This window comes from Girardinichthys multiradiatus, chromosome 18 (assembly GCF_021462225.1).
Source record: "Girardinichthys multiradiatus isolate DD_20200921_A chromosome 18, DD_fGirMul_XY1, whole genome shotgun sequence".
In the NCBI taxonomy this organism is placed as follows: Eukaryota; Metazoa; Chordata; class Actinopteri; order Cyprinodontiformes; family Goodeidae; genus Girardinichthys; species Girardinichthys multiradiatus.
The window spans coordinates 9,422,260-9,448,905 of NC_061810.1; the positions used below are offsets into that span (position 1 = coordinate 9,422,260).

Sequence of the window (26,646 nt, forward strand, 5' to 3'; positions counted from 1 at the left end):
TATGCAATTTGCCAATACAACACTAGCATATTGAAAGAAATTATGTTGCAGGTGTTTTAGTTTATAGTTGTGTGTTTTCTCACAAAAACCATGTTGTATCTTAAATGTTTGGAGGTGATAAGAGTCGTTTCAGTCACAGTCTTTGATCCAAATATCTGCATGATGGTGGCAAAACTAAATTTATTAAATTAAAAACTGACCCTAATAACAAGAAACTTCAGGTCAGCATCACTGTTATTGTTTTCCTACATTATTTACGTTGCGTTAAGTCGCACAAGCAGCAACAACAAAAAAAAGCTCACCACCAGCCACAAGGGGAGCTAAAGGGAAAACACATGGTATCTCCCTATCAGAAGAACTCAATTATCAGTCACCAAACTTCACTAGCTAACCGATAGCAGCCACCATGGAAGAAGCAAAAAAGAAAGATAATAAGCCTGGAGAAAAGGGTGAAGAGAAGGGCAAGGAAAAAGGACAGCAGTCCTCTGGGAAAGACAAAGAAAAGAAAGAGGAACAAGAATTAGTAAGTTTGGGCATGTTTTTCATTTAAAAATGTGCTAAATAGAAGATCAGGGGCTGGAGCAGATTTGCCTTAGTCACCGTCGCTTTGACAACACCAATAGAGCAGGCCAAAGCCACTGGTATTTAAGTATAGCATTTTATGCACTTTATTTTTCTTCATTGTGAACATTACCCGTATAAAATGTCAACACCCATATTTATTAGCCTGCCATAACTGGACAAATTACTGACGTTCAACCACGTTAGCTACTGTTAGCCTAGCTTGCTCCGTGCTTCCAGCAGTGTTTGCTGTGCTACCAGCTAGCTAGACTTAGCTCTATGACACGGCAGCTCAGATCTAAAAAGTAACCCCACAGCTTAATGTGCTTCATTTTAATATAATTTCATCCTAGGTGAAGCTTGTCTTGACGTGAATAAAGTTGGTTTCAAATTATTTAAAATGAATTGATGACATTGGCGTTAGTTACTGCTTTGTTTTTTTTTTTTTTTGTGTTCTTTCAGTACGTGTAACTTTTCACCCTATGCCATATGAAAGTCGATGTAAAGTGGGTATAATTAGGGAAGGAACTCTGCCACAAATGCTTCGGTCCATTTGGTGATCTACTGATTTGTGGATCCGTAAACAGTCACTTTCAAGTTGGATATGTTCATCAGAAATATGTGATTATTTTGTATAGTTATAATTATCTAGAGAAATTGATTAAGCCTGAAAAGGATGTGCATTCTTTTCATACGAAGAATGTGCTTTGATCCGACAGTCTATGCATCTGGCCATCATACTTCAATCTATTTCTCCATCCATCCACTGATTTATTAGTCGGTCCATCTATGTATCTCTCCATCTGTGTCTGTCCGACTATCAATTGATTCACCTGCCCACCCATCCATTTAGCCATCATAACTGTGCTTCTAACCACCTGTCCAACCTTTTTATCTGTGCTTCCCTCTTTCCATCGGTCAAATCATTTTTCTCTGCATACCTCTCTTGAAATCCCCCCACAGCATATCATTCTGGCTAAGGTCTGATTTTTGACTTGGCTTTTGCAACACCTTGATTTTTGTTTTTAAATTTTCTGTTAGCTGCTATGTTAGGGATCGCTGTCTGGTTTATTAGACAGACGGTTTTGACAGTTTTAGAAATCCGACTGGGTGAGCACCTTTTCTAACCTGGCAAGGAAGTCTGTTCACCCAGTAGGTGTGGTTTGCACCCAGTTTAAGGTGGCGCATCAGCCAGCCAGGGTTTACCATCGATGCCCTGGGCAGATACAAAAATATCATTGATTATGTGACTGTCATTAACTTAACAGTTGGTTTATTATTGAAGTGTCTTCAATAATAAGTAATAATTCAATTCCATTATGAAATCGTTCTGGCTGCATCAATAAGAAGGTGATACCTAATAGTTTGTGTTATTGGAGATATGCACCGTCAGCTGGTACTGGCATCATAAACCCGGATCAATTTAACAGGTTGTCTCTGATTTCATTCCACCCTAAAACTGTATGCTCTCCATTTAAGACTTATTCCACATCGCTGACAGTCTTGAATACTTTGAAAAACAGGGGAGTTAATGGTCAGTTCAGTGACTGTAAGGTACCTTGGTTCTGTAGCTGTGAATGACCTGAAATCCTCCCCCTCTGCCCCCGTGCTTCACAGTTAGTTTGTGTTGTTGTTTTTTTTTTTTGTCAAATCATACCAGTGCATCTCTGCTCTGGTATCTGTCCAAAGAACATTTTCCCAAAATTGTTGTGTCAGATTTAGATGCAGCTTTGCAAACCCGAGTCATCCTGTCATTTGTATTCTATTTGTGTCTTTGTGCATTGTGTTGGCACACACCGTTTTGGTTCAGACATTAAACAGTTTTATAGAGGTTGTGACATCTGCTGACGAACAGGGTTAGGGTGCATTTAAGCTGTAGCACATTTCTTTCTAACGTTCACAGCTCCTCCATTTAGGGTTTGTTTCTGTTTAAGAAATTACGGTATGAAATCTGTTATGCGTTTTTAACATTTAAAGCGCTATATTATAAGGACATTAAGCTCATTTTATCATATCCCGATTAGTGAAACACTAACTGAGAGGATGTTCTTTCTTTTTTCTAAAAGCTGTCACTTTGCTAAATAATGCACGATGTAACATTGTGACTTAATGCTTTTTCCACAATTGCTTTTAAAATGTATTTTCATTGAGTGACAGTGTTCAACTATCTAATAACTTCTGTCTTGTTTTATGTTTCATAATATAACAATTTTCAATTTTGTCACATTTCCTCAGTCAGAGGAAGACAAGCAGTTACAAGAGGACCTGGAGATGATGGTGGAGAGGCTGAGTGTGAGTGTTACAAACTTTAATTCAATTTAAAAATACTTTACTAATCCAAAAGGGAAATGAAATGTTGTATCTCATATATCTTAATAAAACTTATTTTCTTCTGCGGGTTTGGATGTCAGATGTTTGTAGCTGAGAACTCTCTTTCTGTAATTCTCTACAGGAAAAGAACACAGCACTCCATCATCCAGCGTTAGAAGAGCTGCGCAGACTAATCCGTTCATCAACCACCTCCATGACCTCAGTACCGAAGCCCCTGAAATTCCTGCGCCCACATTATGGCAAGCTGAAGGAAATCTACGAGGGCATGGCACCCGGAGAGAACAAGGTAAGCCTTGTCTTTGCTGCCTGTAGGTCACATTGTGTTCTTACAAAATGATGATAATCATAGACTGGCTTTTTCTGCTACAAGAGATTTTTTTCACCACCACCAAGAGAGGATGAGCACAGTTCTGTTCAGTGTTGCTTTGAGATAAATGTCATATAAAGGAAAAAACCAACAAATGAAGGCTTGGTGAGGTGGAGGTTAAGTTGTCTCCTGTTTCAGCCGCATGTAAACCATGGGTCTTATGGCTTTCCTTAGAGCATCAGGGAAATTTGATCTATTAATGACAGACCATATGTGAAGGACAGACACTTATGGTGTAATAGTGTTATCATTGGGATAAATCTTTGTATGTAAAGCTCAATATCTGATGCAGCTCTAAGAGACCTCAGTGGGAGAACATCAAGAGTAGCAGCAACAACCATTCGAGTATTTAGTCCATTTAGTTAAGCAGTTGTAGAGTATCTCCTCCTTTTATATAAAGCAAACAAATAAACCAGGGCAGTAATATAAACTCTGAAAACTTCATTGTGATGCTGCAGATGTATTGATCTCTTTATACTTGAAGACTCCTCCATAAATGATAAGTTTCTGTTTTTTGTTGCAGCGTTTCTGTGCCGATGTGGTGTCTGTGTTGGCCATGACCATGAGCGGGGAAAGGGAATGTTTGAAGTACCGTCTGGTCGGCTCTCAGGAGGAGCTGGCCTCCTGGGGTCATGAATATGTCAGGTAAATCATGTTCCCTTAGATATGAGTCACTCTGTATGGAAAAACGTCCAGATAAACAAAGGAAAGCTTCTCATTGGATACTCTTCAGTTTTCGTGAATTTTTAGCATTTTCACTGTTTGCTACTGGATGAGTCATTCTAGTCATTATTAAAGCTGCTCAATTATGTTAATCATGATAATGACATTTGTTTATTTTTAATTATTGGAACTTTCTGCTGATGGGATTTTTTTTACTTAGGTGCCAAAACCAAATTTTCTTATTGAAGACTTTCTGGTGAAAAATGGCAAAGCAGTGAAATGACCAAGACCTACATCACACAGACAGGGAACACACTGATTGAACACACAGTTTGAATGTCATTGGAAAGGTTAAAAGAAAAACTTTTAATTTGCTCTGAATAATCTAGATTCATTAGATCATATTCACAAATTCCACAGTATAACATCTTTTCTAGCTTCCCTTTGCTTTCCGCATAGTGGAAGTGGTTTTAGTAATGATCTTAAGTTATATTTGTATTATAGCTTGGAACTAAATAGGATTTGAAAATAGGATTATTTGCACATCCCTAGCCAACCCTATGCAGTATAGAGGGCAAGATAAAGGTCATTTTAAAAGTTATTCAAAGCTCTGTTATCTATTGTCAATTGAACATTTGTTGTGCTTTTTCTTAGATTAGACCTTATTCACAACTTCTCTTTTGTGTCTGTTAGGCACCTTGCAGGTGAGGTGGCAAAGGAATGGCAGGAGGTAGAGGAGAATGACAAAGCCCAGCAGGAAACACTCCTCAAACTGGTCAAGGAGATCGTTCCCTACAACATGGCCCACAATGCAGAACATGAGGCATGCGACCTGCTGATGGAGATTGAGAGGCTGGACATGGTGGAGGACTATATCGATGAAAACGCCTACGGAAAGGTCTGCCTGTACCTCACCAGGTATGTGGAGGTTTTTACCCTTTGTTCAGAAAACACAACCCTTGCACGAAAATCTCTCCAACAGAATTGGTGTTCAGAAAAACCGTTTTCATTTTTGGACTCACCTTTTTTCTTTTTCTTTTTTTCAGCTGTGTGAGTTATGTTCCTGAGCCCGAGAACTCTGCGCTGCTCAGGTGTGCCTTGAACATCTTCAGGAAGTTTAACCGTTATCCAGAGGCCCTGCGCCTGGCTCTGATGCTCAATGACATGGAGCTAGTTGAAAACATCTTCACATCCTGCAAAGACCTGTAAGGACCTCCCAGGACTTTGTTGTTGTTAATCCACTGAAACAGAACCAAGCTACCTTAAACATTTGTTTAGTATTGAAGTGTTCCACAGTTTTATCTGTTTCATGTTGTAAAACCTCCCTGTCTTTGTGAATGTATACTAAATGTGTCCTTTTCTTGCAGAGTCATCCAGAAGCAGATGGCCTTCATGTTGGGCCGTCACGGTGTCTTTTTGGAGCTTAATGAAGACGTGGAAGACTATGAAGACCTGACCGAGATCATGTCCAACGTGCAGCTCAACAGCAACTTCCTGGCCCTGGCCAGAGAGGTAGAAGATGCCGGCCTACACAGCAACTTGTTTTTTTTTTTTTTTTTTTTTTTAGAAATTACTGATATTTTTTCTAGTTTATTAGAAATTGGTTTATAATTACTTCCATGTGATAAATACCATAAATCTGTAGCTTTTTAACCACAAACACAGCTGAATACTAACAGTGCCAAGACCAGTGTTGGAGTTTAGATTCTGTGCTAAAGATGTAAATATATGGACCTCTGGATTTAATGATGCATGCAATAAAACAGTCAGTGACTGAATTTGTTATTTTAGTGACCATTTGGCTGAGGTTTGTCTGTAAATCAAAGATAATCATGGAAGACTGCCGTTTTACTGCAAACTGTTTTTGTTTTTTTCCAGCTGGATATCATGGAACCCAAAGTCCCAGATGACATCTACAAAACCCACCTGGAAAACAACAGTAAGTTCACTTTCTGATGTTTTAAGGCTGTGTTAATTTGACGATGGATATGAACTATTACAGATCGGACAGGAGCTTGAGTGAAATTTGAAAAGCACAGTTTGACAGGGTTCCTACACAGTCCAGATAAATCTGGAAATCCATCAATTCATCCTGCCTTCCTCATTTGCGCTTCCGTACTTACTTTTCCATATTGGAAATCTGTACAAAATAGAAATATTTCCCATCCACCCATAGCCAACTTTTTCATTTACACTAGATCAGCTTGAAAAGCCCTGGAATTTCTAGAAATGTGGGTATGAGCCATGGTTTAATAAGCTGCATGTGTTGCAAGTAAACAGAATAATTCTTTGTTAGAACCCGCTGCATGTTTCATCACCTCTGTGCCATTTGTGACAGGGTTTGGTGGCAGTGGCTCCCAGGTGGACTCGGCTCGTATGAACCTGGCCTCTTCCTTTGTGAACGGCTTTGTCAACGCAGCCTTCGGACAGGATAAGCTGCTCACAGATGATGGCAACAAGTGGCTGTACAAGAACAAAGATCATGGTAGAGGAACTCCCACCAATCATGCATACATTATTCTGATTTTTGTGGTTGTAATCCTGATCATTTTTCAGGTAAATCTGCTGAACTTCTGGTTTTTTACAAATTGAAATAACAGAAATTGAATATGTCTCTTCAGGCATGCTGAGTGCTGCTGCTTCTCTGGGTATGATCCTTCTCTGGGACGTGGATGGTGGTCTGACTCAAATTGACAAATACCTCTACTCATCTGAGGACTACATTAAGGTGTGATCGGTTTAGGATTTTGGATGTGCTCTGTAATTTGTAAGCTATTATAGTTTGAGGAAATATCTGTGTTTATTTGTGAAAACGTTGTCTTAGAGGCCATTTTCGGCCTGGTGTCATCATGTCTGCCACCTGATCTGATCATGTGTAGCATCCTGGTAATGTGCATGATCAAAGCTAACTTTAAAATCCACTTACACATACCTCCAGTGAAACCGCTTTTGATTGAATTTTTGCTGGTGGGTTGCTAAAGAAAAAAAAAAAGTTATCACCACCAGATGTAATTTTTCTTATTGGAATCTTATGTGACAGAGCAAAACAAACAAATTTAATCCAAAAAGAGGAAAAATAAAATTCTGTGACCAATTGACAGATTATTGTTGGCCCCATTGAGTCCACACTGTGTCGAACAGCTGGATTTGATCTGAGATCACGTTACACACTCTGTTTACTAGTTAGCCAAACTTTGAAGGCAACTGGTTGCCCTGGACATTCAGTTGCATTTTATTTGTAAGAATGTTGAAATCCATTTGTTTGTTTCTCTCCACTTGACAAATATGCTTAACATCCAGGTGTCCATTTGTCCATCCTATAATATGTCTCTTATCATATTTTGTATTGATCAGTTTTGTATTTATTCATTAAAAATTAAAACTAGAAAAGTAGGACTTTTTTAACATGCAAGTAATGCCCCTTTTCTACTAGCTCGTTTTAGCCGGCGCCACTCAGCTTCACTCCGTTTCGCTCTACTCCGTACGGTACCTGTTGTTCCCACTGACTTGCTGGCGGCTGAAGCCCCGTCTCCTTTCGTCAGTATTGTTCACCGCGGCGCTATCAACGTTACTGTGTGACATTGTCACATTGAAGTCATCTGCGTGAAATGATAAAAAATAAATAGAAAATAAAAACATAAATAAACGACATACATATTTGTATTATTGTACATGCAACAATGCCCTATATATGTTTGTATGTATAAAATGCTCCACTGGGATAATTATCCGGACCACAGCCCAGCCAGGCTTTGGGGATTGTGATGTGAAGGTGTGGGAGGAGAAGCAGAGAGGAGAGACGTTGCTGTCTCTATTGGTGAAGCTCCAAAAGAAGTTATAATTTTGGGCTTTATGAGGAGGTTTTTGTCTCAGCCATGAGAATAACGAGGACAAAAACTTTAAAGCACAAAAATGTGGACTTCTGACCGCATTGAAGTTGGTTTTAGGTTGGATGTTGGATATTCTTGCTGCGTGGATTCAACTGAGACTTCCTCCCGTTTGACCCGATGCAGGCAGTCTGATTAGGGCCAGCTGCTCTCTGTCTGCTCCCTCCACCTGCAGATACTGGTTCTCTTAAGGACCATCAATACATTTCTGAACTAAACACACTGTTTCATGGTGGTATCGTTTTGGTGGAAATGGTGGTGTGTCTGAACAGCTGATTTATGTGTGATCAGCTGGTTTAGGATGTTATTTAAAATAGCGCCCCCTACTTGTGTGGAATTCAGAAATCTGATGTATTTTTTTTCTTTCAGTCTTCTGTCATGGTTTATGATTTGTAAATAGTAACATTATACGATATAGTTTGACCCACTACCGCTGTTGTGGCCCTTAATATTATTAGAGTTGATATTGAGTTTTAGTAACTTTTCCCTGCACTACCTCAGTGAAAACCTTCTCATTTCTCCTAATCCCATGGCCAATCAGTGAACAGCAGTCAGTTCAAGTCCCATGTAGTCCCTACTCAGCCCCGATCGTACCTTCTCATGAGCAGGAACTAAAGCCCCTTTTCCACTGGCTCGATATGGCCCGACTCGGCTCCATTCGGATCGCTTCACAAGCATTTCCATTACTGTTATTTCAGTACCGGTACCTACTTTTTTGGTACCTCCTTCTTAGCAGAGCTAATTGAGGCCGAGTCGGTACTGTACTTGACGTGAAGAAACGGCTGTTCACTGATTGGCCGTGGGCGTGGCCAGCCGTAAGAGTTGACCAGCGTAAAAAAACAACCGCAATTTTCAAACGTGCATTCAAGCGAGTGATAGAAACATATTCAATTCAATTTCAATTCAGTTTATTTATATAGCGTCAATTCACAACACACGTCGTCTCAAGGCACTTCACAAAGTCAGGTACATACATTCCAATTAATCCTAACCATTGAACAGTGCAGTCAGATTCAGTTATTTATTCAAATTGGATAAAAAGTTTTTCTGTCTAAGGAAACCCAGCAGATTGCATCCAGTCAGTGACTTGCAGCATTCCCTCCTCCCGGATGAACATGTAGAGACAGTGAACAGTCACTGGTGTTGACTTTGCAGCAATCCCTATGATGGATAGGGCAATCTCCATATGATGGAGTTCGCACAGTTATCCGGAAAAGTCACCCCTTGGAGTAACGACGAGGTGCAAGCCTTTCTGGCGATCATAGGAGACTGCAATATTCAGCGGCAGCTGGATGGGGCAACAAGGAATGAAAAGGTATTTGTTGATGTGGCCGATCAAATGGCCAGCCAAGGTTTTTACCGCAGTGCTTGATTTGCGGTAATGCAGCACGACACATGATGCTTTAAAGCCGCGTCTCCAGGAGGTGTTCCCTCCAGCGGAGCGAAAGCAGGTCTTTGGAAATGCAACGTGCATAGCCGTGCGGAGCTGTTCCGGGCTGGCCAAATCAAGCCAGTGGAAAAGGGGCATATGAAACAAACATGTGGCTGGTCAGTTCATCCTGGGTGCTCAGACCTGTTTTTGTTGCGGTCCACTCAGGAGATCAGCCAGGCTTTATGATAGCACCAGCGATTCATTAAAAAAAAACGGCCTCACTGATAAACTGTCTCTGTTGTGGTCTACAGTCTGGTGCCCTCCTGGCCTGTGGCATTGTGAACTCTGGGGTGAGGAATGAGTGTGACCCAGCTCTGGCCCTGCTCTCTGATTACGTTCTCCACAACAGCAATGTCATGAGGATAGGTGCCATCTTTGGGTAAGGATATCTGTAGAGAGAAATACTGTCAGGCTCTTTTTGTGCCTCAAAAATCCAGAGTAGTATCACCCTAGATCTTGAGATTAATAGCAGTTTAATCACCTGGTTTTTGTCTTTGCTTTCAGACTGGGTCTTGCCTATGCAGGCTCCAACAGAGAAGATGTTCTCTCTCTGCTTCTTCCTGTCATGGGTGACTCCAAATCAAGCATGGAGGTATGACTAAACACTGTGATAGATTTTCACTTTTTCTGGGGACAGTTCAGTATTGTTTAAGTGTTTGTGTAAAATCTGTAGGTGGTTGGAGTGACGGCGCTGGCATGCGGCATGATCGCAGTGGGGTCATGTAACGGTGACGTGACCTCCACCATTGTCCAGACCATCATGGAGAAGAATGAACAGGAGCTGAAGGACACTTATGCTCGCTGGCTGCCTCTGGGTTTGGGACTCAACCACCTGGGTATGCTTGCACACAGTATCAGGAGAATAAAATGATTAAATACAAACTGTTTAAGATTTACTTAGTGAATCGCTTCTATCAACCATATTTCTGACTAAATGGTACCATTTTGTTATCCCCAGGAAAAGGGGAAGCCATTGAGACAACCCTGGCAGCTCTGCAGGTTGTTCCTGAACCTTTCCGTAGCTTTGCTAACACATTAGTGGACATCTGTGCATATGCAGGTAAGTTTTGTATTACTCTCTTATAGCTGCGTTAAGGTTATATCTACCATAGATCAGCTGATTAACCATAATTCATTGCTGTAACCTGCCACTCCCATCTCTCCAGGTTCTGGTAACGTGCTGAAAGTGCAACAGCTTCTCCATATCTGCAGTGAACACTATGAGGCCAAGGACAAAGACAAGGATGAGGACAAGGACAAAAAGGATAAAAAGGACAAAGACAAGAAGGAGACTGCTGCTGATATGGGCTCTCACCAGGTAAGGACTTGTTGAAATTTCTAAGGTCCTAATCAAATCAATATTTCCCAGCCTTTGAAGGTATAGTTTGGATTTTTTGTAGTGAGGTCTTGAGAAATTTGATATTGGTAACAGTTCTCTTATCTGTAGTAGAATTAGTAGAAAAATGAAAACATCCTCAGAGCGGTGGATGGCTAATGGCTAGTAAGACAGAGCCCTCAACCCCCAACTTTAGCCTTGTTAAAGCAACTCGTGCTAAAAGTTGTTTTACAATCCTATATTTGTGGATGCAACTTTTACAAGAGACTGTTGCTAAGAAGGTTGCTGTTTTTTTAGCTAAACAGCGTCTGACTTGTCCTTGGGTACGACTGTGTGCGTGCATGGTTGTTTGTCCTGTGTGTCTCTGTTACACTGTGACTGACAACCTATCAAAGGTGTACCCCACCTCTCACCCAGGGGTTAAGGCAAAATGGGCATCTGCCCTCCTGCCACCATGCAATGATAAGCGAGTAAGGACAGTTGGTGAACGGATGGACAATATCCGAGTGACAACCAAAGTTGCATGGGCAGATGGGAAGGAGATAAAGCTGACACTATATTTCTCATCTCAGAAGATGTGTTTCTGACTTGAGGCTACAAATCAAATCAGCTATTTCAGTCGTTTCACACTTGAGCGACCACATAAGAACGTGACGGGTTTCTGTGTCATCCTCATATATGTTGCCAAACATAGAACAAAGTTTCTTCTTTAAGCCATTATCTCCTTTTACACCTATTACAACAAAAATCCTCACAATACAGGTGTTTTCTTGAGGAAATGTTTCTGTATTGAAAGAAGTAAAATTGTAGAGGGGGTAGTTTGTTTTTTAGTATTAACTGGTGGCTAACATTGGCACCAGTTGTCATCTTTCCTTTCAGGGTGAAATCCTTGTGCTGATAAATGATTTACTCATGTTTACATGTTTTAGATACATCCGTAAGTGGCATTAAATGCTTTTGATGTTATGCGATATCAATACTTAATGGTTCACTTGTTCCATCTTGTTCGTTTACAACATTCATACAATTACAGAGGAAGAGGAGAGTGTTTCTGACTGCTGCTTGTGACCGTGTTGAATCATAAACCTAGCTGTGAAGCAGGCCTGGAATTGCATAAAGTCTCATTTTTGTTTGTGTGTCTCAGCAATAGTTCATAGAATATAAAACAAATCATACAGTTCTTTAACATGTCACACTGTATAAGCGCAGTATCACTGCCGCTCCTGTCACTGCAACATGGAATATGTCAAACCAAACGACTTTTTACTGCTACACAATCGCATCAGAGCGATCCAACTGATATCAGTCCATCAATTAATACACAGCAAACTGAGGATGTTAACGTGTTTATTAATGAGTCATGCGGTGAAAAGAGGGAGACGAGAGAAAGTGGAAAGTTGTAGAAGTGCTCTTAGCTGTGCGAAAGGACACAAGAATCTGACTTTGGTCGCACCAGCAATCACACTGCACAGTTTTCCCAGAGAATATCAGACACTGCTTAATATTTGATTTTAAATCAGGGGTTGGTGTGTCTGCCACACTGACCGACCACAGAGCACCAATTCAAGCTCATGACCAGAGATTTTCTCTTTCATTGCGAACCAATTTTGCCAGTGATGGTTGATAGCAGTTTTAATAATGGCATATCTTATGTAAATGTGTTGAAGAGCTTTCTCTCGGGAAAGAAAGTTCACGTTGATTTTTTTTTTCCCTTCAGGGCGTTGCTGTTCTTGGTATCGCCCTGATTGCCATGGGAGAAGAAATAGGTTCTGAAATGGCTCTGCGAACATTCGGACACCTGGTCAGTTTTTGTTTTGTAACTCATTCCTCTTAAGTGATTTTTTTTTTTTGTTCTATGAAAAGTAATCTCACTTATATCTGCTGACACGTATATATCTCCTGGTCTAAGCTGCATTATTTTGCTTCATACTTTTTTTCTATATTGCTCTTTTTATTTTGCTATAAATCTTAGAAGGTTGCTGTTTTTGTCAGTTTTAGTGGACAGAGCCAGACAAATAAAGTGGATTTGTAAACCTTTACACTAGTTGATGCTCATGTTTTCATGTTAATTACTTCAGCTGCGTTATGGTGAGCCAACCCTGAGGCGAGCGGTACCACTGGCCCTTGCTCTCATTTCTGTGTCCAACCCTCGTCTGAACATCTTGGACACCCTCAGCAAGTTTTCCCATGATGCTGATCCAGAGGTCTCCCACAACTCAATCTTTGCCATGGGCATGGTGGGCAGCGGTAAGTGTTAACATGATTTAGTGTTAAATTAGCAGTTATCATAATATTAGGATCTGTTTTTAACCTCGACATTTCTTACAGCATATAGCACTTAATAAATCTTCAAGTTGCTTCTTTGTCATTTTATTGCACAAAGTTCCTTCACCGTTTAATAAGCTCTGAATTTATTTCCTCTTCTTTAGGCACAAACAATGCCCGTTTGGCAGCCATGTTGCGACAGCTGGCCCAGTATCATGCCAAAGATCCCAACAACCTCTTCATGGTCCGACTGGCTCAGGTGTGTGGCCAAACAAAGGACATCCTGCATCAAACCTCTGGGAACTTTTAAAAAAGTGCCTGTGTGTGAATAGTTATTGAGCCTTTGTTGTTTATGCCTCCATAGGGTCTGACTCACCTGGGCAAAGGCACACTCACACTCTGCCCCTACCATAGTGACAGGCAGCTGATGAGTCAGGTTGCTGTGGCTGGACTGCTCACCGTGCTCGTTTCCTTCCTTGACGTCAAGAACAGTGAGTTTTTCTGTTTTTTTTCTCGTGGTTCTCCACACACATTTGTCTTTATGTTGTCAGCTGAAAATTCAATGTTTTTGTGATTCTTCTGTGTTAATGTACCCCTGGTGTTCATTGTGTGCATTTCAGTAATCCTGGGCAAGTCCCACTACATCCTCTATGGCCTGGTTGCAGCCATGCAGCCCCGTATGTTGGTTACCTTCGACGAGGAACTGCGGCCACTCCCCGTGTCTGTCAGAGTTGGACAGGTAAAGCCAAGAATAATAAGATTCCCATGAAACAACTAGAAAACGGTTTTTCAAAATGCAATTTCTTTTGAAAGCCAAAACATTTTGTAGGGCAGAAAGTGCTAGAAGGTATAGTAGAGTAAGTTCAATGGAGATATCATAGCTTCTAATTAATCTTCACATTCTGATGCCTTTGTCATCCTGTAAACTTTACATACCTTAACCTCTGGAGTATGAAGATGGAGGAAAATGTAATGTATGTTGGAGTTTTTTATTTATTTATCCACAGGCTGTAGATGTAGGCCAGGCAGGCAAGCCAAAGGCCATCACAGGTTTCCAGACATGTGGTCATCAACCTATCTACAGTCTGTGTAAAGATTCGACTTGTCAATAACTGATTTTAGCCAATACCAATTTCTCATAAGACTTCCCTTAGAAGAAGATAGAAAAACAGCATTTAGTATATGGTTGCCTTTACCAACTGTAACCTTAACTCTGATATTTCCTAGAGGTGGTCAGCATGTTCCACAACAGACAATTTGAAAGCTCCAAAGCTTTTACTCTACTTCCATTCAGCCTTGCTGTCGAACGTCTTGATCTTTCCGGAACAAGTCATAAAAAACGTTTCTTTTAGCCAGCTTTTTGTCCTTTCAGCTGCTCTCCATCTGATTTCCGTTTTCAACACCTTGCTGATATTTAGAATGGCTAACTCTAAGTCTTCTTAACTCAGTAAGATCTTCAACACCAAAGAGTGCTGTTTCTGGCGCCTAGGTATTGTGCGTTTGCTGATCGGAGAAACAGAGTTTTCATCTGTTCTGCCTGGCCAGTCACCTTTCAGGGCCGAACAAGCTGAAAATCATCCAGTTCTAGTCACCAGCTGATTTTAAACTTTACATACTTTAACCTCTGGAGTATGAAGATGGAGGAAAATGTAATGTATGTTGTTTTGTTTTTTTATCCACAGGCTGTAGATGTTGTAGGCCAGGCAGGCAAGCCAAAGGCCATCACAGGTTTCCAGACTCACACCACACCCGTGCTGTTGGCTCATGGAGAGAGGGCGGAGCTGGCCACAGAGGAGTATCTCCCCGTCACACCAATCCTGGAGGGATTTGTGATCCTCCGCAAGAACCCCAACTACGAGACCTAGACTGCACCCATTCTCACTGGCCTTTCCTTGTGTCCAAGGGGTGCCCTTCGAGGTTCTTGGCAGTTGTTGTGTTTAGTTGTTGATTGCATTGCTGTAAGGACTCAAAACAAGCCTATCATCATTTGTTGTTTGTGGCCCAGCTCCAGCAGTCATTAAAAATGGATGGACAGGGTGTGTTTGGTTGGACTGCAGTAACACAGAGAGGATAAACTGGGACCTCATCCTTTCTACCTAGATGGTTTCTACATTGCTCCTATTCTGATATGCCTCCCCCACACATTCTGGCTCAGCTCTTAGACCCTTGGACCAGTTTATTAAAATGGAACCTGTTTGTCACTCTCCTGTAAAATTTTCATTCACAAGTCAATGAATAACTGATTACTGAGTTAACAAACATCCTCGGCCACCTTTTGTAACTAGATCATTTAAAACTATGTATTCTGCATCACTGTTTTTCTTTTTGTTTGTTTTTGTTACAGTGCTGTAAAAGGTTAAATCAAAAATAAATGCATCAGTTTGGTGGAAATGTAATGATTGTGTGAATGTGTAGTTTGTAGTATGAGATGTTTTCCAAAATTCTGTGTAGTACCAGTCGTAATGTGCATTCAAGAGCTTTCACTGTTTAAAAGGGAAACTGCTACTTTATGTGAATTGACAATATGTCTATTTTAAGGAACATTCAAAATCTTCATTTATTCAAATTTCTAGAGTGTTTTTTGTGAAAAAAGAAAAAGATGTCATGCCTCTAACCTAGAGGGGACTTCAAATAGAAAAACCTAATATACAAATAAAGTAATGGCTCTCTGTAAGACTTTCACATACTGTATATATAACCTTTTTCTTTGTACTGTTTCACATTTAAAGTTACAACATTGCTTCCTGCTGGTACCAGTGGCTGCTACCACATGAGCCACTTCCTTAACGAACATGTTCTTTACAAAGCATTATATCAACATATCAGAAACATTTAAAAACTACAAAACTGTTCAATGCCAGCAATTTATTTTAACTACAGATGAATTGTGGTTCAGATTCTATAAAAAAATTTTTTTTAAATTAGTACCAAGTATGGAAGCTGAGAATCAGACACCCAATTTCAGCATTACCAACCAGTTATGAAGCAATGTTTATTTTACAGTGTAGCATAAAGGATTTTTACACAATCTTTGAAAGGATAGAATTTATTTTTATAATTTTCTAGATCTGGAAAGTCCTTCCAGTTTCTAAAAGGCAGCAGTCTAATAATATTTATTAAATGTAATGATTTTAAGCTAATTTATAGAAAATTGGCATGTTTTGTTTGGTTCACCGCATCTTGATTTTAAGATTTTTTTTTTTTTTCTGAAGGTATTCTTTTTTAAAAATCTGAGAAGGGTAATGTTACTACCTGCTTGCTCTCTAGACAAGTTCAAATTCATGCTCCACCAGATTGGTGGTTCTTAAATAAAGTCCAAATGCCAAAAAAAGCACTGAAACTTTTTTTTAATGAATAGAATTAAGGTTGCAAAGTTCATTCATGTGTTTTTAAATTAATTTAAATGGTCTAACTTGTAATAACACTTGACACAAGCAGGTTTAAAGTTAACATTGTTTGTACTCCAATCTAGACTTTTAACAAATGCAGAAAAGAAAATGTAGAAATGTCTTTCTGGAAAAGTATGTAATTTTGTAATTAAAATTTTTCCAGGAACCCTGTACACAGCACAAATGCTGAGCGATGCTTCATTCCTTTGACTGGAAATGCAAACAAGCAATGGAAACTTGTTTTGGTGCAACTGATTTTTTATCCTGTCCAGGGTGTACCCTGCCTCTCGCCCATAGACTGCTGGAGAGGCTTTGAGTGGCATTGTGGCTCGGAAAATTGGCCTCCCACTCTCAGCATCCCATAGACTAGCTGCAGTCTCACCTCGGGACCTGTATACACCTGCTAAGATTAGCAGCCCTAAGTAGGCCTGCAGGTCAATCTCATCCATCATTTCCAGCTGTTTCCATATTTGCAAAATCCCTCCACATTTGTCATCCCCAGGATTATTTTTTCTATTGCTGGTGTGATAAACAGGTAGAATGTAGAGACAATATCATGGGCATGAGAAACGGCATACCTTGTGGGTCCTGGGGTCATCTTTATGATGTTTTGTTCTGCATGCCTGCCGTGTTGGTCATATGCTGCTGAGGACCATGTTATTTTGCCATTTTTTGAAAGGAAAGTCTCGCTTTCAGCTTCAGGGTTTTCTTCTTCTTCTGAAGATGATTCATCATGCTCTGGGTTGTATTCCTCCCCATCTTCTTCTTTGGATACATCCTCCACATCCTCTTCTGAATCAGAGTTGTCTTGCTGGACATCTGAGAAAATCAGCTCTACAGAGTCTTCAGCAGTATAACGCACACTCATGGCTTCAGCACAGACAGAATTCGGGGTCCTGTTATCTGCAGCACCTTTATAACCTCTGGAAATAAACAGGTGGTCTTCTGAAGCGTGCGAGAACACCTCTTGATTTGCCTTGTTTACTTCTGCTACTGATTGATCTGAGACACAACTAAAACATTGTAACATTCTGTGGTTTGTAAATAACTCTGTGACCTTGATTTCAACTCTATTTGTCTCACGGGTCATTTTGACCCAAAGCCCACCTTTGTACTTTTTTTTGTACAGCTTATATGGAAATGTGAATAAAAGCAACATTTCACTTTTTCTATTGTTGGGGCCAATCTAGAAAACGTCATAAAATTTCAAGTTAAAAAAATAGCATTTAGTGGATTTTTTGGGGGGTCATTTTGACCCGAGGACAACAGGAGGGTTAAACAAATGACTACGTCGACTGCATTAAACTGTAATAAACCCGCAGAGTGGTCCTGAATGGACCACAGTAAGGAGTGAATCCCAGTTTAAAATGATTTGGAATATAATTTATAAACCCTGCTGAAGTCATTTGCTTTCTTTTTAACCCAAAAGAAAAGTTTGGAACTTTAACTTACTTAAATCGTACTTTCTCAGTCCTAAGCATGTAACGCGTGTTAATTAAAACATTATAGATGATGTAGAAGTATCCATAGTGCGAATTATGATTACTGCCTGAGAAATTTTCACGTGACTGGATTTGGCCGGAATTGGTAGCTACCGGCTTCCGGGGAGCTTTCCGTCCGTCCGGCTCTGCGGACTCAAGGAGAGAAAGGTAACGCCGCTGTCCTCGGCCAAGTTCTTTATTAAAATGTCTAGTTTTTCTCACAACTGCCACAGGATATTGACTTAGACTATCAGGTGATACGTTAAATGTCAGTGTCATGGTTTTATTCCCCAGACCCAGCTCTGTGGTGGGACTTTGTGGACTGTTTTCTGCTGACTGCTGCTCCTGCTGTTTTCAGGGATTAGCTAGCGCTAGTTAGCATTGTATGCTAAGGCGACGTGGGTGTTCTTTCTTCGCTAGAGCTACCCTGGCTAGCAAGCTAGCACTACAGCATACGGCCAGTAAGAGCCCTTACTTATATGACTTGACGATTAATGCATGTTATATGCTACATATCAGAATAAACAAAGTGACAGTATCATCACAGCGGTCTGCGTTGATGATGCTGTAGCTATCCAGCTATGCTGGTTGACTCTACAGTTATAAGCTAGCAGTCAAACCCATTTGGTTGTACTGTATTTGTTTTAGCTGTGGCAGAACGTGATGGGACATACATCTGGCAGTCTGTGTGTATTTATATAAAACATTTGGGACAGTTTCATACAAGAACATGCCAGTGATAACGTGATAGCTGAAGCCATGTGATTACGATGCAATTTTGGTGGCCAGCAATTTGAGACGTGTGGTTTCTACGATGAAATATCTAAACCTCACAGCCTGACACTATATCTGCCCATGAGCCAAACTGTTTGGTCATTTAAGACAAAACATGGAAAATACCTTGTGAAATAGAGTTTTTTTCGTACTTTAGGGTTCTGCTAACAGAAATGCCCTCTGAAAAGCAGCTGCATCGAGGGCAAAGCAGGACAAGGAGTCTGCAAGTGTGGGATTTCATTTGAGCTTCCTCTGGACACACCGCATCTGCAGCACTTCCAACAGGGGAGGCTGCTGCAAAGGTCGCTGCTGTTGGCAGATGTTAGGGTGCAAAATAAAAGGATCGCGTTTCACTCTGCTTTTGTGATTGTTGCGCTATCATTTGCAGCGCTGACATCATTTTCATGTCTTGGTATTTTGTTAGTGAGAAGAGAGGGCTCCCACTTCGATCGTTCCTCACTTTAATGTTATCCTTTATTGATCATCGCGCTTGTATTCAGAACCGACTTCTTAGTTTGACACGATTGATGATCAGGAGACGCGTATGGCTGTCATGGCTAAAAACGGGCCTAAGCGTGGTTGGCAAAAAGCCGGCTGCTGGGCGGCTTATCGCGCCAACAGCGGGAGAAACCACGTGGTGAATCCAGGTTGGGCCTAGGAAAGTTAGCAGCATGGCTAACAGGGTGCTGAGCGGAGCCCGGAGATGCCCGGCCTTGCTGGTCCTTGTTTACATTCATTTCTTCAAGAAAAAGTTTGTTATACATACGAATTTATCAAAGTCGCTCGTTATTAGATGTAATCATAGCTCATTGTTTGTGCGGACAGACACGCCCATGTGTCATAATAGAGGCGTCCCCCCACCTTGGGGTTAAAGTGTTGTCGGCCTTGTATGAAGGTGATGATTTAACTATAATCAGCTGAGATTTGTAATGACAGGGGCCTTATATGTTCGTGTTTGAACCATTTATTGCTGCAGAAGTGATGAACCTGATGTTTAGGACTGCAGAGATGTGAGTCCAAAATGGACCTTGTTTACTGTGCATAACATGTGGAGAGGATGCAGCTGACATAGACATGTTTACCCCAATACTTTCTCCGTTGGCAGATAACCACCATTGTCATGCAGGGATCTCAGATGTGCTCTAGCCAGAATCTCACAGCAGAGATTTAATCATAACACAAATTCGCGGTGTGTCAGAACCAGGCTGTCACAGTTTTGCTGCCACATGCCCCGGGTTCATGCATGAGTGGGCGGGGAAAGAGGAGGAAGATGACAATAGGTGTTGAGATGCCTTGTCAGCTGAGGCATAACATTCGTTGTCAATAGCTTGTCATTCACTTGAAAATTATTAATTGCTGCTCACTATTGGCCACATTCACCAGCATAGTTAAGGTAACACTGTTGTCACTACTAATTCTTGTATTTGTGGCTGACGGAGCAAGGAGCTAGCAGCTGATTTTAAAATGGATAATTGTATTGAGAGTACTGGTTTATCGAATGGAGTTATTGTGTCATGGCTCTAGAAGGAGCTGTTTAAAGCCAGGGTAGGTAAACAAAAACTAAATGAAATGATGTTATCTGCATTGTTAGACTCATGCAGTAAATTAAAACCTCTGATGAATGTGGGATCTTCTTTCCTCACTAATAACTTCCAACACATGAGTATATTATTTTTGCTGTTTGGGTGTCATGTTTAGTGATTGGAAACATCAGATTTTAAGTGTCAGGTTAGAGATGGTCCAGCTGAAAATAGGCCCATTTCTGTCACCAGACAAGTTCTTGGTGCATATGTATTGGGAATGTGATCATTTTGCAGACGGAACAAAGGGATCTATGCTACAGATGAGGTTTCAAAAGCTCTGATATCATTACAGTAAGGTTGCTGAATCAAAATGGCATGCCACAAGGTTGTTTTCCTTTAAAATAATCTTACCAGTGTTTTGGTCTCATTAGAACTGAGCGGGGGAACCACTAGGCTTCACATTTTGCAGATGAATATTCGCTCCCAAATTGAGTGGAACAGAGTGGCAATCAAGTCATTTTATGTGCATGGATCACAGTCTCCCCATAATATCCAGACCAGTGCTTCTTTTTTTCTCCTTCTGCAACCTGCTGCCTTTGTCACATTGGGGTTTTATATTGTTAAGAGGCTGTCTGACATTGGTAGCCCCCCCTTTGTTATTGTCTGTGAGCATTTGTACCACAGTGAAATCCTGCAGGGCAATAAAGCAGCACAATCTTGCTGTTTGCCTAGGTTTTGGGTAATGTTTACAGAAGGTTTACTGTTATGCTTCTTATCCATCTTTTCGCTGTTAAGATAATATTGCTGCTACACAGAATCGGTAGTGGCACAATAGGCAATGGTGTGTTGACTGACTAGAAAAAACATTGAATTTCTGAGTTTGCAAACAGTCCGCAATGGCAAGTCCAAAACCTGTCATCTTATTGTTATTTGTGTCCCTTGGAGTTCTTCTACTTCTTCTTCTCCTTTTTTTTTTCCGGCAGCTATGCTGATTCTCACAGAATGATAATCTTGCGTAAAAATGCCAGGTTTTCACTGTATTTATACAAAGATCTATCATGACCTAAGTGCTTGTTCTGCTCAATTTGTAACTTAAGAGTGATTTAGATTACACATCATGACTATTTTATTTAGTCTTTATTTTTAGCTACATGAAAACCTTGCTAACTTCTGAATTTGTCTTTCCTGTAAACGTAGGAAAATTGTAGCAACCATATTTCAGTCAGCAGCAACAAGTGGGAAAGGGTCAATTATGTGGTTCTCTGGGCTCCATACAGCCGCTGGAAAACGTCATTCATTCCTGCTCGTTTTCTTGCATCTCATGAAAAAAAGCTTTAGTGTGCAGGAACCGTGTGATGGAACATTTTAGCACTTTCAACTCTTTTGTATACTTTACAATCAGTAACCAACCCATGCCTACTCTCTATCCACTATACCTCCACAGCAAAGTCTAAATATTCCACTCTTGGCCTAATGTCTGCCGACAGCAGCTTTTCATTGCAGTCAGACTAGTTTGATTCATTGACTGCGGTAAAAATGATGCCTAAGCAATCTGGCAAAAATTATGGAAAGTTCTTAGATTTCTTCTTAAAATCCTAAATAAACGAAAAATTTAAAAAAGGCTGAAGGTGCAAAATATTAGGTTGAGGTAATCTGAGCTTTTGGCTGAGGAATTAAGGAGACTCCAATGTGGACAGTCAAACTTGGTTGAATGAAAAGATTTTTACATTGGCTGAATGTAGCTCAAGCACTGAGGACAGGGTAGTATTTACGCTTGCGTTTGTAAATTTACCTGGCTAGAACAGATATCAATCTAAGTGTGTCTGCAGCAAACAGGTGCTCCGCCACTCTCCTTTACTGGGTCATTGCCATGCACACAGAGGCTTATGCAATAGTTGGAGGAGCATGTTTCTGAAATGGGGGTGTCTGGATGCCTGTGGTGCTTGCATGTTGGAGCAGCTCAGATGACAGGACTGTGTGTGAAAATGGCAGAGTAAGATGGGGAGTGCAGTGGGAGCTGTGCTTCAGTTTCTCTAAAATTCAGAGCTGCAAAAGTGAGATTTTGTCGGCTGTGGTTTTCCAGTTTCTCTAAGATGTCCTGCATGCATAACTGTCAGATGGTCAGTTTTATCTGAAGTTTTATGTTGGTAAGGAATGGCATGGCCCAAAGTCTCCTCTGAATGCAGCCTGTTTAAGCCGTCTTCATATTTTATTTCTCCATCTTTCTGTCTCTCTTATCACATGTTTTATCCATTTCTGTCTCTTTCCATCTTTCAGTCTTTATCTGCTGTCTTTCTTTCTCTATCTGTCATGTATGTATTAAAATACCAAGCTCAGCCTTATGAAGCCAGGGTGATTATTTCACCTCCGACAGCCCAGCCCTGGTCAAAACCTTTTATTCGGTGGTGACTAGAGTTTAGCTGCATGTCAGGGGCAGGGGATGAAATATTTGAGGTATTTTAGAGTTAGTCCTGCTGCTACTTGCTGGAGAGGATGTGCTGCAATCAAAACAAAATGCGGCGCTGTTAGAAACCGCAGATATCTTTGCCTGCTTTCAAGGTTTTAGTGGCATTTTTTTCCCCGTGCGTTTTCTGTCTGCTGTCTGGAGCGTGCTCACCTGCGGGCGAGTGCACGTAACTCAGCGTGTCGGCATCGGTGACAAAGAGTATGAGTGTGTTTTTCAGTTGAACAACTTTAACTTAATCACTATTGTGCAAGAAACATCTGTGTGTCTACTAACAGTATAGCTCTAAAATCAGACAGACCCCAGACTTGTAACACGTTACTGAGTTTACAAGGATATGCCTTATCTGGATTACGAGGTTTGTCATAACGGATAAGTTATAAAGTTGTAATCTATAAAAATGTCCATCTATAGCTTTTCGGCTCACTGACCTTTTTAGGTTTGATTTTAGACATGGTCTCTTGGACTCATTAATGAGAGGTTTATTACCTTAAATGGCTGTTCTTTACATTTGTAGACATTTAAGACGTTAAAACTGGTCACTGATGATCCTAACAGACTTCGACTTGTAACATGCAGAATGAGATTTAAATTCTTATTAAAGTCTTAGATGAATGATTCCAAACTTTTGAAGATATCTGCTGTCATGTAAGAGATACTACAAGTTGATAAACACCATATCTTTCAAATGTATCTTGTCATTTTAAATATGAAACTCTCCAAAAAAAAGAAAAAGAAAAGGTGCGTCCTGTTATCTACGGATTAGAACAACACGTGATTTTGTTCTTTTACAAAATCACAAGGATTGAGGTGAGTTGAGTAGCTTTAACGTTAGCCTTAGCTTGATTGCTTTCTTCATGAGCTGCATACTCAGCGGCGTGCTGTATTTTAAAAAAAATGGCGAATGAGGTTTGTTGTATTAAAGGTTTTGGTTGTGGCTCCACCACGACTTATTTTGGCCTTACATGAATTGCAAATTGTGATTCTTTGGTCTTGTTGTTTAACTGCATAAAACTGCCAAACTGATGACATGGCTAGTTGATCTTGCTCCAGGTGACTATTGTTAATCGGGTATGTGCAGACATGACCTGGTAGGCGGGTCTTTAAGTCTGCCCTCTCTGACAGCAGAGCAAAAAGGAGACCGTTTCAGACCTTTTCAGAGGTAGATGAGATCTGTGGAAAAGATCGCAGATCACCCAAAATTAATGAAATCAGGGCCGATCGATCGGTGCACCTCTACTTAATTTATTTAGCTTTTTATTTTTTTTCAGTCTTTACATAGTCTGAGAAATGCGATTGAACCTTGGAGTTGTTCTGTCCCTGTTGTTTACCCTGACTTCCAACGTACTGTTGGAGATGTTTTATCCTGTCTTCATATCTTGCGCAAGTTAATATTTCTAGAACTCAAGAGTTAATATCTCCATCAGCTTTTTGTTTTTTTTAATTTAAAGCCAGAGGTGCCATCTGGTTGAATGGAAACTGTTACTCATTTGAAAACAAAAGTGGCAGCGATTATAGTCGTTTCTTCAGCATGATTTCCTTTAATACAAAAATAACCTTAATCACCATCACTCAAGGCTTTTACACTGTGAGAAAGCGCTAAATGTGTCCTTACGTTAGACTGTATGCAAGGATCATACAGTCTAACGTAAGGAAAACGTTTTTATGACACTCAACAATGACTCATCGTCCAGTGACATCAGATTGCCCATTTAAAATAACTTTCACGTTCAATGCAGGATTTTTCCTATGTTTGGTGAATAGACTACAAATGGTGCAGCAACTTCTGTAGGTTATTTATTTTATTGGGAATCTAACAGCTGGACATGATGCATTATTTGCTCAACTGACAAATCTATTTCAAATGGACATTATGAATAAGGAATTGATGGAGGGCAAAATCTACAATTTAAGGTTTTACGACTTAACGAGACAAGTGTGAGTTGCATCACTCTGAGAACAGAGCGCAGACTGCCTGCAGAAGTATTCACATCCTTTAAACCTTTTCACATTCTGTCACATTGCAGCCAACGATTCTATGTGTTTTTGGGTCACAGCACACAGTTGTTCATAATTGTGAAGTATAAGGAACATGTTACACAGGATGTCTTAAAATGTTCACAAGTGTAAATCTGAAAAGTGTGGCTTCCAGATATCTAAGTTCAATACTGTGTTGAAGCTTCTGTTGTAGATCTGGCTGTATGTTTGGGTTGTTGTCCTACTGGAAGGGGGACCTCTGCTTCAGTTTCCAGTTTTTCGCAGCATTTTAACAGGTTTTCTTTTAGGGTTGCTCTGTATTTAGCTCCATCCATCTGCCTATCTACTTTAACCTGTTTCTACTGAAGTAGCCTCCCCACATGTGGATGCTCCACCATAGGGATGGTCTGTTCAGGATGATGTGTAGTGTTAGTGTTCATCTTTTTTGTAGTCCCATACATGACTTGTGGCAAACAGCATTTTAACAATGACTTTCTTCTTGCTATTCTTCCATAAATGTCAGATATGTGAACTGCACAAAACATTCATCAGATTTCCCTACCTGAGCTGTGGCTCTCTTAAGATCCTCCAGGGTTACCGTGGGCCTCTTGGCTGCTTCTTTGGTTAATGCTCTCCTTGCTTGGTTGTCATATTAAGTGAATGGTAATGTCTTGGAAGGTCTGTCATTGTCCAATATTCTTTCCATTGTCAAATGATAAACTGAAGCGTGATCTGATAGATGGTCCAAGCTTGGAATATTATTTTATAACTTTACTCTAGACCTCTCCACAACTTTGGCCTGACACATTAGCTCAGTTTCTTGGTCTTCATGATGCTGTTTGTTCACTGATGTTCTCCAACAAACTGCTGAGCCCTTCACAGAACAGCTTGAATTACACTGGGATTATATTACACACAAGTTGAAGTTATTGGTTTCATTTTACCTTACTTTTGTTTAGGGGTATCGGGCTTAAGGTGCGTGAATACAAATGCATGCCAGACTTTTCAGATTTGTGAGAAATATTTGAAAACCGTTTTCTAACTGTGTTTATCACTTAAAATCCCAACAGCGCACGCTGAAGTGTGTGTGCCGCTGCAACGTGACAAAATGGGACAAAGTTTGAGGAGTAGGCTTGGTTTGCTCTGCCACTGTACATGTTTTGTTCTGTTCTATGTTTTTAAGACAAGCAGTGAATTTTTTTTTTGTGTTGCATACCAACAAATTATTATTTGTTTAATTCATAACTTTTTAATATGCACAGTTGATGAGGCAAATTTGAACTTTTAATTTTAATGTTTAATCTAAGTCTCTATGACTCAGTTTGTTAGTGTTTGAGCTTTTAGGTTCTGCGCTTCAGAAGCAATAAATTGTAACATGGGACAATGTATTTATCTACCTAGATGTATTCAGTGTTTTGTTCTTTAAAGTAAATGAATCCACTGAGGAACAAGTGATTAGATGCTGTGAAGTGTTGAATATGCACAGAAAGCCTGAACGTGGTCATTATTAGGAGTTTTTCTGTCTTCCAGGAAGAACAGCGTTCCACACTGTAACTACTCTTTGGAAGGAAAATCATAAATGTAAGCCTCATTTTTTTCCTTTGTTGTTATTTTTTATTTTTTTTTATCGTATCTTGACCTTTTTTACACCGAGGCCTCCTGTGTTCTGTTAGATTTCTACACAGGTCCACATCTGCCTCCCCATGCAGAACCCCATGAAATGAATAAAGCACCACAGCCTATAACGGGACCCCCCTCTGCCCCCCATCCTGCACCCTCCCCTGGTCTTTCACAGGTAAGTCCTTTTGGACTCATGAAGTGTATGGTGCTCAGTCTCACTGAGGGTTCTCGCTGCTATGTAGGCATCTAGGGGGCATTAATAGATGACAACTGTGCGTCCTTAATAATTTCAGCAATGAAGTAAAGAAGTCCAATAGTCTTCTACTTCTATCACATCTCAGCCCTGATAAATAAAAAAATAAAGCATCTACAGTTTAATGTAATAGGTTGGGTGTGTGACATTAGTGGTCTTTATTTGTCAAAGTTAGTAGACAGGAAAGTGTTCAGAAAGAGAAAGATGACGTGCAGGAAATGACCGAGGCAGGTCAGTCAGACCCAGGACAGCCATGTCTGTGAGCCTCTGTACATGGGTCACCGCACCACACTGCCTCCCATAGGTTGCTTTACTTTCTGCAC

The 26,646-nt window shown here is 40.4% G+C and overlaps 2 protein-coding genes across 8 annotated transcripts in view; both read left to right on the forward strand.

Moving 5' to 3' along the window:
• The first annotated feature begins 356 nt into the window (after positions 1-356).
• On the forward strand, positions 357-15,238 carry psmd2 (proteasome 26S subunit ubiquitin receptor, non-ATPase 2). The gene is made up of 21 exons (XM_047392434.1): positions 357-523; positions 2,797-2,853; positions 3,014-3,178; positions 3,783-3,904; positions 4,616-4,840; positions 4,969-5,127; positions 5,290-5,434; positions 5,801-5,861; positions 6,261-6,407; positions 6,544-6,650; positions 9,493-9,620; positions 9,746-9,833; positions 9,915-10,077; positions 10,200-10,301; positions 10,408-10,559; positions 12,295-12,378; positions 12,656-12,824; positions 13,007-13,101; positions 13,207-13,333; positions 13,463-13,581; positions 14,525-15,238. The coding sequence occupies exons 1-21, from the start codon at positions 407-409 to the stop codon at positions 14,705-14,707; spliced, it is 2,715 nt and encodes a 904-aa protein (XP_047248390.1). The 5' UTR covers positions 357-406; the 3' UTR covers positions 14,708-15,238.
• A 2,572-nt stretch (positions 15,239-17,810) lies between these two features.
• The window catches only part of LOC124883973 (eukaryotic translation initiation factor 4 gamma 1-like), a 57,425-nt gene continuing 48,589 nt past the window's right edge, over positions 17,811-26,646 (forward strand). For all 7 annotated transcript variants that reach the window (XM_047391498.1, XM_047391499.1, XM_047391500.1 and 4 more), the window contains exons 1-3: positions 17,811-17,880; positions 25,981-26,031; positions 26,124-26,245. In XM_047391498.1, coding sequence (XP_047247454.1) covers positions 26,171-26,245 — 75 coding nt within the window. In that variant the 5' untranslated portion in view covers positions 17,811-17,880; positions 25,981-26,031; positions 26,124-26,170. The remainder of the gene's footprint in view (positions 17,881-25,980; positions 26,032-26,123; positions 26,246-26,646) is intronic.